The 19,453-nt window shown below is 42.8% G+C and overlaps 1 protein-coding gene across 2 annotated transcripts in view; it reads right to left on the bottom strand.

The window, feature by feature from the left end:
- Positions 1–2,930: 2,930 nt before the first annotated feature.
- Positions 2,931–19,453, bottom strand: part of POMK (protein O-mannose kinase) — a 44,316-nt gene continuing 27,793 nt past the window's right edge. For both annotated transcript variants that reach the window (XM_030816452.1, XM_012508378.2), the window contains one exon: positions 2,931–3,766. In XM_030816452.1, the coding sequence (XP_030672312.1) occupies positions 2,996–3,766 (771 nt within the window). In that variant the 3' untranslated portion in view covers positions 2,931–2,995. The remainder of the gene's footprint in view (positions 3,767–19,453) is intronic.

The raw sequence follows: 19,453 nt of genomic DNA, 5'->3' as shown, positions 1-19,453 counted from the left end.
AATTGTGTCAGAGACACTGCAGCAAGAGTTGGCACTAATTCATAACTTGAGCTACACTAAACCACATGACAATATTTTGATATTCTTGTATAAATCAGTTTATTTCCTCTATCATTAGTCCGTTAAATGCCAGACCTCATTTCTGTGGTCTGTTGAATGAATCCTACACAGTTCTGTGAGAAAGCAGCAATTGCACAACTATATATATGGTCAGTTAAATTTTAACATTAATGATAATTTAGTTTAAAAAAAAAAATACTGGCCAGGCGCAGTAGCTCACACCTGTAATCCCAGCACTTTGGGAGGCTGAGGCGGGTGGATCACGAGGTCTGAGGCAGGCAGATCACAAGGTCAGGAAATCGAGACCATCCTGGCTAACATGGTGAAACCCCATCTCTACTAAAGATACAAAAAATTAGCCAGGTGTGGTGGCGAGCACCTGTGGTCCCAGCTATTTAGGAGGCTGAGATAGGAGAATGGCATGAACCTGGGAGGCGGAGCTTGCAGTGAGCAGAGGTCGTGCCACTGCATTCCAGCCTGGGTGACAGAGTAAGACTCCATCTCAAAAAAAAAAAAAAAAAAAAAAAAAAAACAGGGAAATCATCACAACTAGATCAGCCCCACAAGAAATGCTTAAAGGAATCCTACATCTGGAAGAGAAAGACAGCCATACTGAGGCAGGAAATTAAAGAAAGAAAAATAAAATTAAAAAGAGTAAAACAAGCTTTCTATATCAGGGTGACTCATCCCAAAGGCAGTAACAGGCAAAGCCTGGACCCAGGCAAAGTCTCAATAACATTATCGAATAAGCAAAGGCTCAAAGGAATGTGCTCTGGAGACTCTCCCTCAACATAGGGAGAAGAAAACAAATTTTCCTTTCCCCTATGAGTAAACTTATGAGTTTATAGATTCCTGTTTTCTGTAGCCAGTAACTTCAAGTACTCTGTTGTATCTAAGCAGCACAGTGAAGGTTGTAAGACATGCCTGAGCAGGCCTGGGCTGCAGCAGTCTAGGAGCCATAGCGAACATTACAAGATAAGCCCATGCAAGGCTCTTTTGAGCAAGCCTAGATAACAGCCATCTGAGCTGCACAGCAAGGGTCACGTGTAATCCTGGGTCATGAACCTGTCAAAGTTTGATTAGCTGCCTTTGTTCTGCCTCTGTATCTTTGCTTCACGCCACTGTAAGCTTGTTTCAAGCTAGCCCACCCCCTTTTAGAAGTGTGTATAAAAGTCAAGTGCTGTCTTTGTCTAGGCCCAGTTTTTGGATGTTAATCAGCTGGGTCTGAGTGCACTCAATAAAAATCCTCTTGTCTCACCCCATGGTCTCTCCAGTCCTCCTTCATTCCCACATTAATACCACCCTGAACACGCCCAATCTCATCTGATCTTCAAATAGACAGGATGGTATCTACCATTATGAAAACACACAAAGGCTTAAAACTCACTAGTAGAGCAGAAACACAAATGAGAAAAAGAAATCAAACATTATGACTATTAAAAAAACCACCAAATTGTAAAGTAAACAATACAAAAGAAGATAGGTGAAACCCCATCTCTACTAAAAATACAAAAATTAGCTGGGCTTGGTGGTGGGCACCTGTAATCCCAGGTACTTGGGAGGTTGAGGCAGGAGAATTGCTTGAACTTGGGAGGCAGAAGTTGCAGTGAGCCGAGATCCTGCCACTGCACTCCAGCCTGGGAGACATAGCAACACTCAAAATAAAAAATAAAAATAAATAAAAAAGATAGGAAAAAAATATATACAAGACAATCAGAAAACAATTAAAAGCACAGGACTAAGTCCTCATCTATCAATAAAAACCCTGAATGTAAATAATTTAAATTCTCCAATTAAAATACATAGACTGGCTGAATGGATTTTAAAAAAACAAGATTCAACTATATGTTACCTATAACAAACTCACTTCACATGTAAAAACACATATAGACTGAAAGCGAACAGATGGAAAAAAATATTCCATGCAAATTGAAACCAAAAATGTGCAGGAGTAGCTATACTTACACATAATAGACTAAGTCAGAAAACATAAAAAGGAACAAAGAAGATCATTACATAATGATAAAGGGATCAATTCAGCAAAAGGATGTAACAATTTTAAATATATATGCACCCAATACCAAAGCACTCACATGTATAAACAAACACTATTAGAGCTAAATAGAGAGGCAGATCCTAATACAAAAAAAAGCAGGGGATTTTAATGCCTCACTTTCAGTACTGGGCAGATCATCTAGACAGAAACATCAGACTTAATCTGCATTACAGACCAAATGGACCTAACAGACATTTACAGACCCTTTCTTCCAACAGCTGCAGAATATACATTCTTCTCATCAGCACATGGAACATTCTCCAGCACAGACCATATGTTAGACCACAAAACAAGTCTCAATAAATTTTTGGAAGTCTAAATCATATCAAATACCTTCTCAGACCACAATGGAAGAAAAGTAGAAATCAATAACGAGAAACTTTGGAAACTACAAATCCATAGAAATCTAACAACTGGCCAGGCGTAGTGGCCCACGCCTGTAATCCCAACACTTTGGGAGGCCGAGGAAGTCAGGAGTTCAGGACCAGCCTGGCCAACATGGTGAAACCCCACCTCCACTAAAAATACAAAAATTAGCCAGGCGTGGTGGTGTGCCTGTAATCCCAGCTACTCAGGAGGCTGAGGTGGGAGAACTGCTTGAACCTGGGAGACAGAGGCTGCAGTGAGCCGAGATCACGTCACTGCACTCCAGCCTCGGCAACAGAGCAAGACCCCAACTCAAAAAAAAAAAAAATCTAACAACCAATGTGGAATACATGCAAACATACATGTGGATGTGGACAACGAACCACATGGCTAAGCCATAAAAAAAAAAAAACAATAAAACACGAAACTGGGGCAAAAAACTCCACCATCAGAGTAGAATGCTGTAACTTCCATTCAGCCCTTCAATCCCACCTTCATTGGCTGGACTGGTTTTCACAGCATCTCTCTTGCCTGAGACATCACGGCATCTCTAAGTGTATCCAAGACCTTCCGGTAGGTCTCCAGAACATCCTGGGCAGTGGGTCTTTCTGAGGGAGTCTGGCTCTTGCATGCTTTGTGAATATCAAACAAATGGAATCGGACCATATCACTCCCTTCAATGTGCCCCAGAAGGAAACTGGAGATGTCTGGGATCTTCCAAATGTCAATCTTCTCGTCATATGAGGGCATGAGATCATCGCAGAATGGCATGTCCTCTCCATAGGGCCACAGTTGCTCTGGAGCCACGAAATCCCCATGCAGCTCCCTGTGGCCGCACTTCACCAGCGTCCCGGAGCTGTGGTTTACCAGGGGTAAGGCGTCCAAGTCATTTGCCAAAATGCTGAAGTTGTTTGTTAGCAGATACTGGGACAGTGTCTTCAGCAGGTCATTGGAGTCACACATGACCCGCGTGCCCACAGGGCTGTGGTGCAGGTAGTTAATGATGCTGACATAGTCCATGGCCAGCTCCAGCCTGTGCTGCCACGTGTTCACATTTTGGTACTTTGAAAGGTTTAGTGTTTCTTCCAGGTTACTCAAGGAACCCAGAGGGTGATATTCAGTAAGAATAGTGTTGTCAACCTCACAATAGCCAAGCAGCGTGACAACATGTGTGCCTTGTAGAGATTTCAGCATCTGCAGTCCATGGAGGAAATCATCTTTCATCTCCAGGCTGGTGAGCCGTGAGAGAGCAACTTTGTGCTCCTTCCACTCAGACAGAAAGACCTGCAACAAAGCCATAGAGAACATCAGGCCTGAACTCTCATCTAATTTAGTGACCAAAGAACAACAAGTATCTTTTAAGTGGCAGGTGTTCTGCAGAAGATACATAAATTAACAAGGTGCAGACCCCATCGCAGAGTTGCTCTCTGTCTAGTTATGAAGACAGACTGATGAGCAAACACAGCATTCAGCAAGGCAAGTGCCACATTAGTGGGTGGAACCTCAGGGCAGGAAGCGATTGCCTCTGGGCAGGACACTGAGAGATGCTGCAGAGGGTGCTGGAAGACTTCGGGAAGCCGGTCTCACAGAATGAGGGGGACCTGCAGATTCGATGTGGGGCAGGGGAGTGCTAGCTCAGGAGGGAAGACTCCATATAACTTCATGGCAGGGAAGAGTGGCAAGTAGACTGCCAGTTCCAATGGACCACCGCACAGTGGGTGGGGAAGAAGAGGAGGCGGGGGAGTGGACTGGAAAAGTGGGTAAGTGTGGAGACCCCAAAAAGCCTACATGAGGGCGTAGAGCCCTGCCCATCACATGTAACAATGTTACTCATTAATTTTAAAAGATGGCATAGTAAATCATAAATAGGAATATTTATATGTAAGGAAAACATTTTTACATGTTCTGTGATTTGGTGTTACTTCAGCTGTAAAGGCAGGAGCTGAAATGCTACATAAACACAAGACCTTCTCATAGAGTCCACAGCTAATAGAAGAGCAAGTGCACATTTCTACCTTGGATTTCTACCTTTCGTTTGCTTGCAGGAAGCACTATAATTAAAGAAAGAACCTCTGATCTTTTGCTTAAATCCCAAGAGAAGGCAGAAGATTACAAAAGAGAAAGCAGGCTCAGGACTCAGGAGATTCCTGCCCCAAGCTCATTCTGCAAGCAGTGTGCCATGTCATCGTTCAAATAAAGGTTATGGTTTCCAAAGCAGTTTTTTGCATTATTTATCAAGAGACTCTAATATCTAAATCTAAGGCAATAATCGGAAATAGGTAAGAAGCTCCAGGAATAAAAATCTGGCATTATTTATAAAAGCATAAACTGAAACTTAGCAAACGATGGGAGCAGTATGATCAACATAGTGAGAACCCATCTCTGCAAAACATTTTTTAGAAACTAGCAGGGTGGGCCAGGCATAGTGGCTCACACCTGTAATCCCAACACTTTGGGAGACCAAGGCGGGTGGATCACCTGAGGTAAAGACTTCAAGACCACCTTGACCAACATGGAAAAACCCTGTCTCTACTAAAAATACAAAATTAGCCAGGCGTGGTGGTGCATGCCTGTAATCCCAGCTACCTGGGAGGCTGAGGCAGGAGAATCACTTGAACCCGGGAGGCAGAGGTTGCCGTAAGCCAAGATCACACCACTGCGCTCCAGCTTGGGCAACAAGAGTGAAACTCTGTCTCAAAAAAAAAAAAAAAAGAAAAGAAATTAAGAAACTAGCAGGGTGTAATGAAGCGTACATGTACCCCCAGCTACTCAGGGGAGGCTGAGGTAGGAGGATCATTCAAGCCAAGGTAATCGAGACTGCAGTGAGCAATAATCACAGCTGGGTGACACAGTGAAAACTTATCTCAAAAAAAAAAAAAAAAAAAAAAAAAAAAAAATAATATATATATATATATATATGTATGTATGTATCATGTGGTCACCAAAATGTATATATTTATAGAGTTATAACAGATAAAAGTAATGGTACGGCTGGGTGCAGTGGCTCACACCTATAATCCCAGCACTTTGGGAGGCCAAGGCAGGCAGATCACCTGAGGTCAGGAGTTGGAGACCAGCCTAGCCAACATGGCAAAACCTAAAACCTAAAACCTCTACTAAAAATACAGAATTAGCCGGGCATGGTGGTGCATGCCTGTAATCCCAGCTACTCAGGAGGCTGAGGCAGAAGAGTAGCTTGAATCCAGAGGTGGAGGTTGTGGAGAGCCAAGATTGTGCCATTGAACTGGAGTTACAAGAGTGGGTAAACAAGAGTGAAACTCCATCTCAAAAAAAAAAAAAAAAAGCAACGTTACAAATGAGAAGTATACAAAACCGTTTGTATAATATTGTTCCAACTGCATAAAACGAGACAAATTTAAATTACAGCACATGGAAATCAAAGGAAATATGCTAATGCCTTAGTTGTCTTTATGTGGTAAGATGATGGGTGATTTTTTTTTTCCTTCATATCTTTTGGTATTTTCCAAGATGAACATACATTACAACTTAAATTTTTTAACTCAAAAATACATAAAATTTCAGAAAAACTGGCATTGGGAATTTAAAAAACAAAAATAAAAAGAAATATATAAAATGGAGGTGGACCCAAGGACCATGAAGATCTTTTCTGGATCTAAGAAGGGAGGTTCATTACGGAAAAACCCAGATAACTTTGACTGGCTCCTAACAGTCAAATGAAAACTCTTTCAAGACTCTCTAATCCTCATATTTGAGAAATTTCACTAAGGATAATAATTTCTATTAAAAAGCCATTTTTTGGCCAGACGCAGTGGCTCACGCCTGTAATCCCAGCACTTTGGGAGGCCGAGGCAAGCGGATCACAACGTCAGGAGATCGAGACCAGCCTGGCCACATGGTGAGACCCCATCTCACTAAAAATACAAAAAAATTAGCTGGGCGTGGTGGCGCGCGCCTGCAGTCCCATCTACTCGGGAGGCTGAGGCAGGAGAATCGCTTGAACCCGGGAGGCAGAGGCTGCAGTGAGCCGAGACTGCACCACTGCACTCCGGCCTGGTTACAGAGTGAGACTTCGTCTCAAAAAAAAAAAAAAAAAAGCCGTTTTTCACTCTGGCTGCTACATGCACTAGAAATTTCCTAAATTTCAAGGACTAGATAAGGCCACATTCTAAAAGTTCACAATTTTTTTAAATTTTCATATTGAACACACACTCTCCATAGATTTGCATCCCACTGAATCTGATAATTGGCTCTAATACAAACAATTGAGGTTTTGTTCAGATCCATGGCTTCCTTACACCTACCTCTGCATGGTCACCACCAGCACTGGCAATGGCTTTGGTTTTCTAGGCCCATTTTTCACCTAAAAACGATGCTGGCTTTTGGGAAGCTGCTGCCACACATTCAACAATAAGAGGGGGGCCGGGCACAGTGGCTCACGCCTGTAATCCCAGCACTTCGGGAGGCCGAGGCAGGCAGATCACGAGGTCAGGAAATCAAGACCATCCTGGCTAACAAGGTGAAATCCCGTCTCTACTAAAAATACAAAAAATTAGCCAGGTGTGGTGGCAGGTGCCTGTACTCCCAGCTACTCGGGAGGCTGAGGCAGGAGAATGGCAGAATGGCATGAACCCTGGAGGTGGAGCTTGCAGTGAGCCGAGATCACACCGTTGCACTCCAGCCTGGGCAACAGAGCGAGACTCCGTTAACAAAAAAAAAAAAAAAAAAAAAAAAACACAGTAAGTTCGGGAGGCTCAGCCACAAGCCCCAGGGCTCCTGAGCCCTCATTTATGTCTAATTCATTTTTGTTTCAGATGAATGAAGATTATTAAATATTATTATGAAATACTATTAGTCTTTGAGGTCACACACAAATATTTGAATCCTCCAATATAAAAAATTTGCTAGTCATGGACTGTTTAAGAATCATTTCTCGTGGAGCCAAGATGGCCGAATAGGAACAGCTCCGGTCTCCAGCTCCCAGCCCCAGCGACACAGAAGACGGGTGATTTCTGCATTTCTGCTTGAGGTACTGGTTTCATCTCACTAGGGAGTGCCTAACAGTGGGTGCAGGACAGTCGGTGAAGCGCACTGTGCGCGAGCCGAAGCAGGGCGAGGCACTGACTCACTCGGGAAGCGCAAGGGGTCAGGGAGTTCCCTTTCCTAGTCAAAGAAAGGGGAAGCAGACGGCACCTGGAATATCGGGTCAGTCCCACCCTAACTGCGCTTTTCCAACGGGCCTGGAAAACGGCACACTAGGAGATTGTGTCCCGCACCTGGCTCGGAGGGTCCTATGCCCACGGAGTCTCGCTAATTGCTAGCACAGCAGTCTGAGATCAAGCTGCGAGGCGGCAGCGAGGCTGGGGGAGGGGCGCCCGCCATTGCCCAGGCTTGCTTAGGTAAACAAAGCAGCCAGGAAGCTCGAACTGGGTGGAGCCCACCACAGCTCAAGGAGGCCTGCCTGCCTCTGTAGGCTCCACCTCTGGGGGCAGGGCACAGACAAACAAAAACTCTGCAAGAACTTCCACAGACTTAAATGTCCCTGTCTGACTGACAGCTTTGAAGAGAGTAGTGGTTCTCCCAGCACGCAGCTGGAGATCTGAGAACGGTCAGACTGCCTCCTAAAGTGGGTCCCTCACCCCTGAGCAGCCTAACTGGGAGGCACCCCCCCAGTAGGGACAGACTGACACCTCATTCAACCCGGTACTTCTCTGAGACAAAACTTTCAGAGGAACTATCAGACAGCTGAATTTGTGGTCTCACGAAAATCCGCTGTTCTGCAGCCACCGCTGCTGACACCCAGCCAAACAGGGTCTGGAGTGCAGCTCTAGTAAACTCCAACAGACCTGCAGCTGAGGGTCCTGTCTGGTAGAAGGAAAACTAACAAACAGAAAGGACATCCACACCAAAAACCCATCTGTACATCACCATCATCAAAGACAAAAAGTAGATAAAACCACAAAGATGGGGAAAAAACAGACCAAAAAAACTGGAAACTCTAAAAAACAGAGCACCTCTCCTCCTCCAAAGGAACGCAGTTCCTCACCAGCAACGGAACAAAGCTGGATGGAGGATGACTTTGATGAGTTGAGAGAAGAAGGCTTCAGACGATCAAACTACTCTGAGCTACGAGAGGAAATTCAAAACAACAGCAAAGAAGTTAAAAACTTTGAAAAAAAATTAGAAGAATGGATAACTAGAATAACCAATGGAGAGAAGGGCTTCAAGGAGCCGATGGAGCTGAAAGCCAAGTTTCGAGAACTACGCGAAGATTGCAGAAGCCTCAGTAGCAGATGCGATCAACTGGAAGAAAGGGTATCGCTGATGGAAGATGAAATGAATGGAATGAAAAGAGAAGGGAAGTTTAGAGAAAAAAGGATAAAAAGAAATGAACAAAGCCTCCAAGAAATTTGGGACTATGTGAAAAGACCAAACCTACGTCTGATTGGTGTACCTGAAAATGATGGGGAGAATGGAACCAAGTTGGAAAACACTCTGCAAGATATTATCCAGGAGAACTTCCCCAATCTAGCAAGGCAGGCCAGCATTCAGATTCAGGAAATACAGAGAACGCCACAAAGATACTCCTCGAGAAGGGCAACTCCAAGACACATTACTGTCAGATTCACCAAAGTTGAAATGAAAGAAAAAATGTTAAGGGCAGCCAGAGAGAAAGGTGGGGTTACCCACAAAGGGAAGCCCATCAGACTAACAGCTGATCTCTCAGCAGAAACTCTACAAGCCAGAAGAGAGTGGGGGCCGATATTCAACATTCTTAAAGAAAAGAATTTTCAACCCAGAATCTCCTATCGCGCCAAACTAAGCTTCATAAGTGAAGGAGAAATAAAACACTTTACAGACAAGCAAACGCTGAGTGATTTTGTCACCACCAGGCCTGCCCTAAAAGAGCTCCTGAAGGAAGCACTAAACATGGAAAGGAACAACCGGTACCAGCCACTGCAAAAACATGCCAAATTGTAAAGACCATCGAGACTAGGAAGAAACTATAGCAACTAACGAGCAAAATAACCAACTAACATCATAATGACAGGATCAGATTCACACATAACAATATTAACGTTAAATGTAAATGGGCTAAATGCTCCGATCAAAAGACACAGACTGGCAAACTGGATAAGGAGTCAGGACCCATCAGTGTGCTGTATTCAGGAAACCCATCTCACGTGCAGAGACACACATAGACTCAAAATAAAGGGATGGAGGAAGATCTATCAAGCAACTGGAAATCAAAAAAAGGCAGGGGTTGCAATCCTAGTCTCTGATAAAATAGACTTTAAACCAACAAAGATCAAAAGAGACAAAGAAGGCCATTACATAATGGTAAAGGGATCAATTCATCAAGAAGAGCTAACTATCCTAAATATATATGCACCCAACACAGGAGCACCCAGATTCATAAAGCAAGTCCTGAGTGACCTACTAAGGGACTTAAACTCCCACACAATAATAATGGGAGATTTTAACACCCCACTGTCAGCATTAGACAGATCAACGAGACAGAAAGTTAACAAGGATATCCAGGAATTGAACTCAGCTCTACATAAAGTGGACCTAATAGACATCTACAGAACTCTCCACCCCAACTCAACAGAATATACATTTTTTTCAGCACCACACCACACCTATTCCAAAATTGACCACATAGTTGGAAGTAAAGCTCTCCTCAGCAAATGTAAAAGAACAGAAATTATAACAAACTGTCTCTCAGACCACAGTGCAATCAAACTAGAACTCAGGATTAAGAAACTCACTCAAAACCGCTCTACTACATGGAAACTGAACAACCTGCTCCTGAATGACTATTGGGTACATAATGAAATGAAGGCAGAAATAAAGATGTTCTTTGAAACCAACGAGAACAAAGACACAACATACCACAATCTCTGGGACACATTCAAAGCAGTGTGTAGAGGGAAATTTATAGCACTAAATGCCCACAAGAGAAAGCAGGAAAGATCCAAAATTGACTCCCTAACATCACAATTAAAAGAACTAGAAAAGCAAGAGCAAACACATTCAAAAGCTAGCAGAAGGCTAGAAATAACTAAAATCAGAGCAGAACTGAAGGAAATAGAGACACAAAAAACCCTTCAAAAAATTAATGACTTCCAGGAGCTGGTTTTTTGAAAAGATCAACAAAATTGATGGACCGCTAGCAAGACTAATAAAGAAGAAAAGAGAGAAGAATCAAATAGATGCAATAAAAAACGAAAAAGGGGATATCACCACCGATCCCACAGAAATACAATCTACCATCAGAGAATACTACAAACACCTCTATGCAAATAAACTAGAAAATCTAGAAGAAATGGATAAATTCCTCGACAAATACACCCTCCCAAGACTAAACCAGGAAGAAGTTGAATCTCTGAATAGACCAATAACAGGTTCTGAAATTGTGGCAATAATCAATAGCTTACCAACCAAAAAGAGTCCAGGACCTGATGGATTCACAGCCGAATTCTACCAGAGGTACAAGGAGGAACTGGTACCATTCCTTCTGAAACTATTCCAATCGATAGAAAAAGAGGGAATCCTCCCTAACACATTTTATGAAGCCAGCATCGTCCTGATACCAAAACCTGGCAGAGACATAACCAAAAAAGAGAATTTCAGACCAATATCCTTGATGAACATTGATGCAAAAATCCTCAATAAAATACTGGCAAACCGAATCCAGCAGCACATCAAAAAGCTTATCCACCATGATCAACTGGGCTTCATCCCTGGGATGCAAGGCTGGTTCAACATACGCAAATCAATAAATGTAATCCAACATATAAACAGAACCAAAGACAAAAACCACATGATTATCTCAATAGATGCAGAAAAGGCCTTTGACAAAATTCAACAACCTTCATGCTAAAAACTCTCAATAAATTAGGTATTGATGGGACATATCTCAAAATAATAAGAGCTATCTACGACAAACCCACAGCCAATATCATACTGAATGGGCAAAAACTGGAAGCATTCCCTCTGAAAACTGGCACAAGACAGGGATGCCCTCTCTCACCGCTCCTGTTCAACATAGTGCTGGAAGTTCTGGCCAGAGCAATCAGGCAGGAGAAGGAAATAAAAGGTATTCAATTAGGAAAAGAGGAAGTCAAATTGTCCCTGTTTGCAGATGACATGATTGTATATCTAGAAAACTCCATTGTCTCAGCCCAAAATCTCCTTAAGCTGATTAGCAACTTCAGCAAGTCTCAGGATACAAAATCAATGTATAAAAATCACAAGCATTCTTGTACACCAATACAGACAAACAGAGAGCCAAATCATGAGTGAACTCCCATTCACAATTGCTTCAAAGAGAATAAAATACCTAGGAATCCAACTTACAAGGGATGTGAAGGACCTCTTCAAGGAGAACTACAAACCACTGCTCAATGAAATAAAAGAGGATACAAACAAATGGAAGAACATTCCATGCTCATGGGTTGGAAGAATCAATATCATGAAAATGGCCATACTGCCCAAGGTAATTTATAGATTCAATGCCATCCCCATCAAGCTACCAATGACTTTCTTCACAGAATTGGAAAAAACTACTTTAAAGTTCATATGGAACCAAAAAAGAGCCCGCATCGCCAAGTCAATCCTAAGCCAAAAGAACAAAGCTGGAGGCATCACGCTACCTGACTTTAAACTATACTACAAGGCTACAGTAACCAAAACAGCATGGTACTGGTACCACAACAGAGACATAGATCAATGGAACAGAACAGAGCCCTCAGAAATGATGCCGCATAGCTACAACTATCTGATCTTTGACAAACCTGACAAAAACAAGAAATGGGGAAAGGATTCCCTATTTAATAAATGGTGCTGGGAAAACTGGCTAGCCATATGTAGAAAGCTGCAACTGGATCCCTTCCTTACACCTTATACAAAAATTAATTCAAGATGGATTAAAGACTTATATGTTAGACCTAAAACCATTAAAATCCTACAAGAAAACCTAGGCAATACCATTCAGGACATAGGCGTGGGCAAGGACTTCATGTCTAAAACACCAAAAGCAATGGCAACAAAAGCCAAAATCGACAAATGGGATCTCATTAAACTAAAGAGCTTCTGCACAGCAAAAGAAACTATCATCAGAATTAACAGGCAACCTACAGAATGGGAGAAAATTTTGCAACCTACTCATCTGACAAAGGGCTAATATCCAGAATCTATAATGAACTCAAACAAATTTACAAGAAAAAAACAAACAACCCCATCAAAAAGTGGGCAGAGGACATGAACAGACACTTCTCAAAAGAAGACATTTATGCAGCCAGAAAACACATAAGAAATGCTCATCATCACTGGCCATCAGAGAAATGCAAATCAAAACCACAGTGAGATACCATCTCACACCAGTTAGAATGGCCATCATTAAAAAATCAGGAAACAACAGGTGCTGGAGAGGATGTGGAGAAATAGGAACACTTTTACACTGTTGGTGGGACTGTAAACTAGTTCAACCATTGTGGAAGTCAGTGTGGCGATTCCTCAGGGATCTGAACTAGAAATACCATTTGACCCAGCCATCCCATTACTGGGTATATACCCAAAGGACTATAAATCATGCTGCTATAAAGACACATGCACACGTATGTTTATTGCGGCACTATTCACAATAGCAAAGAGTTGGAACCAACCCAAATGTCCAACAACGATAGACTGGATTAAGAAAATGTGGCACATATACACCATGGAATACTATGCAGCCATAAAAAATGATGAGTTCGTGTCCTTTGTAGGGACATGGATGAAACTGGAAAACATCATTCTCAGTAAACTATCGCAAGGACAAAAAACCAAACACGCATGTTCTCACTCATAGGTGGGAATTGAACAATGAGAACTCATGGACACAGGAAGGGGAACATCACACTCCGGGGACTGTTGTGGGGTGGGGGGAGGGGGGAGGGACAGCATTAGGAGATACACCTAATGCTAAATGACGAGTTAATGGGTGCAGGAAATCAACATGGCACATGGATACATATGTAACAAACCTGCACATTGTGCACATGTACCCTAAAACCCTAAAGTATAATTAAAAAAAAAAAAAAAAAAAAAAAAAAAAAAAAAAAAATCATTTCTCACAACCTCTAATTTAGTTGCTTTTAATCATTTTCTAAAAGACTTTTATTTGGAAAGAACAGTTAATATACTTTACCTTTTTTATTATAAAATTAATCATGAACACTTTTCTTGGTAAAAACTCAAATACAGAGGATAGGCAGGATGTCTCCCTGCCCCCAGTTTTACTTCCCAACCCAAAGGAAACCTGGTAACTGGCTGTTATCCTCCCAGAAGTTTTTCTATGCCTTTATGTATTAATGTACACTTGTAAAACAGCATTTGGGTTTGCTGTTATAGTAATGGCGTTATAACAAACATACATTGCAGCTTTTTTTTCATTTAACTGAGCCTCAGAAATCCTTTCCATGTATACATGTAGATCTAGGCCATTCTTTTTAAAGCTGAGTAATGTTTCATAGTGTGGGCATAATACCTACGCTTGTGTATTTCCAGTAAGGTTTTACAGATAATACTACCCTTTTTCTTTAAAGTATAATATAATAAAAATAGAAGGAATTTGGAATGGATGCTGTCAAAATAGATTGGATTCTTTCTTAGATTATTATGTAGCTATAATTTTGTAAAGACCTTTAATAAGATCTTATATGATCTATTTCTAAAGACCTGGACATTTTAGTCCCTTTTCTAATGACAAGGCTACAGTGTATAGCCTTATATTTACATGTCTATGCACATGCACAAATATTTTATAAGCTAGGTAAGTAGATAGATTTACCGAATGAGAATATCTATTGCCATCATTACCTTCCAAAGCCTGTGCTAGCATGCACTTTCACCAGCAGCACATGAGAGAATCTTAGGAATACACCCTTAGTCATTAGATTATTACCACTGTTTGTAATTTGTGCCAATCAATGGATGAAAATACCTTACTCTTCTAATTTGTATTTCCCTGATTACTAATGAGGTTAGGCATTTGTCATCTTTTTAGGCATTTCTGTATTTCTGCTGTCAAAAGTCTGTTCACTGTCCTTTATCCAATTTTCTATAGGGTTGTCTGCCTTGTGCTTATTAATTACTGGGAGCTCTTTATATATACTTGACCCTTGAACAACACAGGTTTGAACTGTGCAGTTCCACTTACACACAAATTTTCTTCTGCCTTTACCACCCCTTGGATACCAAGACCAACCTCTCCCTTTCCTCCTCCTCCTCAGCCCACTCACTGTGAAAAAAAAAATCAAGGATAAAGACCTTTGTGATGGATGATGGATCCACTTCCACTTAATGAACAGTAAATGTATTTAATTAACAGTATATGTATTTTTTCTTGTGATTTTTCTTAATAACATTTCTCTATCTTACTTTAAGAATACAGTATATAATACTTATATAAAGTACAGTTAACCAACTATGATATCAGTAGTAGGCTTTTAGTTGTTAAGTTTTTAAGGAAGCAAACAGTATAAGCAGATTTCTTATTATGTAGGGGGTCAGTGCCCCTAATCTCCACATTGTTCAAGGGTCAACGTATTACTTGTGAGATCCTTTATTACAAATGTAAAAGACGAGATCCAGAAAATAATTATGCCAGACACAGTGGCTCACACCTGTAATTCTAGCACTTTGGGAGGCCGAGGCAGGAGGACTACTTGAGCCCAGAGTTTGAGACCAGCCTGGGCAAAATAACAAGATCGCAACTCTTTAAAAAAAAAATTGTTTTAATTAGCCAGGCAGGGTGGCACACGCCTGTGGTCCCAGTTACTCAAGAGGCTGAGGTGGGAGGATCACTTGAGTTTGAGGTTGCAATAAGCTATGATCGCACCACTGCACTCCAGACTGGGCAAAAGAGAGAGACTCTGTCTCTAAAAAAGAAAAAGAAAATAATTAACTTAGTTAATGTGGTCTTACAATAATTTAACTGCTATGTAGTCAAATGTGTCTTCATTATGTCAATAAACATAAATCCCTACCACCATGAAATTTACATACTAGTGCAGGAGGCAAACAATGAATAAATAGGAAATGTATAAAGTATATTGGAAAGAGAAATGCGCTTTAGAGAAAAATTAAGCAGGGATGGTTTGCAATTTTAAACGGGGTTGAAGGACTTCTCACCGGGGTGGCCTTTGAGCAAGACCGTGAAGGAGGTAAGGGAAGGAGCCATTTGTTATTTGTGGAGCTACAGCCCAGACAGAAAACAGCAAGGGCCAAGGGCCCTGGAGTGGAAGCATGCCCACAGGCTTCCAGAACAGCATGGCTCTGACACTGGAGTAGACCGGACAGGGACCATGGAGCAGGCGAGAGCTGGAGGGAGGGTGTTAAGTCTCGCAGGGCCTTGTCGTTGCAGGGGCTCTTTTACTCAGAATGAGACAGAGAGCACCAAAGGATTTTGAGCAGAGGAGTGACACTATTTGACTAATAATTTAGAAGAGGCATTCTGAGTGCTGTGTTGAGAATAGACTGAAGAGGTAGGGAGCAAGTGTAGAAGCAGAAAGACCATTTTTGGAGGCTGGTGAAACAATGTAAGTCCAGGGTGAGGGTGGTTTGCGGGGCTGGGCTGGGTCCTGGTGCAAGCCTGAGGAGTGGTCAAATTCCAGGTCTCTTCTGAAAGTAGAAACAATGTAACTTGCTGATGAACTGAATGTGGATGAGACAGAGGTCAGGATGTTGACCAGATAGGTGGCCTGAACAGCAGGACTGATGGAGTTAGGAAATAATAAAAGGTGAGTAGGCTCTGAGGAAGATCTGGGACGTGGTGAGTTTGAGAAGCCTCTCAGAAACCCCAGGTACATGTCAGGTGGGCAGCTGGATAGAAAAGTTCAGGGAAGCAGTCTCTGCACAGATAAAGCCAGAAGGCTGGATGAGGTCACCCGGGGTGCAAGCACGGAAGACGAGAGGTCCAGGGTTAGAAGGGATGGAAGGGATGAGGAGGCAGAGCTGGCAAGAGGCTGAGAAGTGGACATTATTCCTCCATGCTTTAAACAGACTGTTCATGTAACATCTTTCCAGATGGTAAGCATTAAATACAGCCTCAAACATTAAGACATCACCAGTGATCCTCCCAAAGGTTACACAAAATGAGAGCTACAAAATAATGTAAGAGAAAGAATCGAATCCACTCTTCTGACAGAATCCAACCCATACTGTATGGATTTTTAATGTACTATACAACAGGTCCTTCAATAAGTCATTTCATTATAATGATAAGAAAAAAAAAACTGACTCCTGGCTGTGCTATAATCTTTCTTCTTACTATTCCTGTTGCCCCAAATCTACATTCCAGACTTTGAGCAGCTCCCCTGACACAGGGTACTGTGTCCTTGAGATGACTGGGAGAGTGCATAACCGGTTCTTTTAATGTAATCTTGGGTTTAAAAATCTCAAAGCGATCAATCTCCAACTGTATTCCCAGGGAATAAATTGGGGAGAGAAAAAGCAGCAAGAGAAGGGAACTTCTGCTTTGTACTTCACCTCCTACTGAATATTTGAATTGAATGTACTGCTTTTATAATTTAAAAAAAAAAAAAAGAATAAAGAAAAAGCAAGGAATCAATGTCTTTCACAAACCAATTAGTGTAACCATGGGGCAAAGCTACCTATTGTTCTCGGTAGAGGACACAATGCTCCTGACAATTCCAAAGATGACTGTGCATTTAAAAGATGACTGTGCATGGGCTGGGCTGGGTGGCTCACACCTGTAATCCCAGCACTTTGTGAGGGAGAGGTGGGCGGATCACGAGGTCAGGAGATCAAGACCATCCTGTCCAACATGGTGAAACCCCGTCTCTACTAAAAACACAAAAATTAGCTGGGCATGGTGGTGCAGGTGCCTGTAATCCCAGCTACTCAGGAGGCTGAGGCAGGAGAATCACTTGAACCAGGGAGTCGGAAGTTGCAGTGAGCCGAGATCATGCCACTACACTCCAGCCTGGCGACAGACCAAGGCTCCATCTCAAAAAAAAAAAAAGATAACTGTGCATGGTGAACAGCAAAAGAAGCAGAGAGACCTGTGCAAGGCAAGACATGAGGACTTACTGAAGATGGGCCAGTGGGCAGAGATTATCAAACACATGTGGGATGCATTGCGAAAAAAGAATGGATGGAACTGCTCTTGGCCTAACTGAAGGGGGAATGGAAGGACTCAAGGTGACTCCCAGGTTTCTGGCTTCAGCAACTGGGTGGGAAGCGATGCCATTTGCTGAGCCAGAGAAGGCTGGGAGAACAGGTTTCAGAGGGGAAAATATCACGAGTTCCACGCTGGATATGCGGAGACACTGAAGATACCTCCAAGTAGAGATGCCCAATAAGTAGTGAGACATACAAATCTGTGGCTCGGGTACAGGCTGGGGACAGAAACTTGGGAGTCACCAACATATGAAATGTATTTACAGCAACGGCACTAGATTCCATCACCTAGGAGCATATCTAAAGAAGACTCAAGAAGACAGTCCAGGAAGGAGCCTCGAGGAAGGTTTCTTGCATCAGCACTGTTCACATTCAGTCCAGATTAACGGCTGAGGGGCCAGGGCCATCCTGTGGGTTACAGGATGTGTAGCAGCATCCCTGGCCTTTAACCACTGGATGCTGGTAGCAACCCCTACTCCCCAGTTGTGACCAACCACAGATGTCTCCACACATTGCTAAATGGCCCCCTGAGGAGCAAGATTGCTTCTGGTTGAGACCCAGTGAGATGAGGGACAGAAGTCAGCAAAGGAGAGTAATTAGGAACTGCCAGGCAGGGAGGAAGAAAACAAAAAGCACGTGGTTCCCCCGAGAGCCAGGACTACAGGGAGAGGAGTCAACTGGATCAAGAGCTGCTGAAAAGATCAAAGAAGAGGAGGACCGAGAAACGTCCAACCAGGAGTTGCTTATGGCCTTGATGAGGCCGATTCACTGGAGGGGTGGTGTCGGGAAGCCACACTGAGACAAAATGAAGGTGCAACTGGGGGAGATGAGGTACAGACAGAGTCAGAGCAGCTCTGCTACAAAGGAGGCAGAGGAAGGGCCTTGCTACAGTGGACAAGGCAAGACAAGGAACAGGATTTTCTTTTTTAAAGAGTATTTGTAACAGCAACAGGGATGGGTACTGAGCGGAAAAGACTGATGATGAGAGAGAGAAGAAAGGAGCTGAATGTGTGAAGTTGTGAGAAATCAGGGATTAGTAAGGCGTGGAGCACATACCTATAGTCCCAGCTACTCAGAAGACTGAGGTGGGAGGATCCCTTGAGCCCAGGAGTTCAAGGCTGCAGTGAGCTATGACAGCACCACTGGACTCCAGCCTGGGCAACAGAGTGAGACCTTGCCTATAAAAAAAAAAAAAAAAAAAGAAATGAAAAAGAAGTCAAGGATGATACCTGAGCTGGCAGGTTTGTAGACCTGGTGGTAGGAAGGTGAGGATGTTCCCTTTGGGTGGCTTCTGTTTTCCTAACTAATGAAACAAGATCATGAGCTAAGACAAGGCAGCATGGGGGTATTTGAGGAAATATCTGTCTCAGAGAAGAGGAACAAAAACTCACTAAGGGAACAGAGTGAGACTACTGGGTGTGTGGGGCGCACATCTGAGGTCTGTGCTGTGCGTTCAAAGCATGTAGCTGTGGGATTTCTCTCCTGCTCCTGTGTAGTGGCTCCAGTGCAGATGCAGAGTCAGGTTCAACCAGGCTTGGGGCTGCTTTGGCCAGGCATGATGGAGAAAAAGGCGCAAGGAAGTTGTTCCAGGTTTTTGCAAAAGAGTGATGAGATCAAAAGCCTGTGGAATCTCCGCTGGGTGAATGTGGGAGTGATGACAAAAGGGACTGTCAGAGATGGGATTGAGTCGCTGGAGGTCGCCATGAGATTGAGCAATTGTTGGAGCAAGAGTGCTAGGAGAAGAGATGGAGATCAGAGTGGGGTGTTGTGAACTTTGGATATAGAAATTCCAGCCGGGCGCGG

The sequence above is a fragment of the Nomascus leucogenys genome, chromosome 8 (assembly GCF_006542625.1).
Source record: "Nomascus leucogenys isolate Asia chromosome 8, Asia_NLE_v1, whole genome shotgun sequence".
In the NCBI taxonomy this organism is placed as follows: domain Eukaryota; kingdom Metazoa; phylum Chordata; class Mammalia; order Primates; family Hylobatidae; genus Nomascus; species Nomascus leucogenys.
This window is presented reverse-complemented; position numbering and strand designations above follow the sequence as displayed.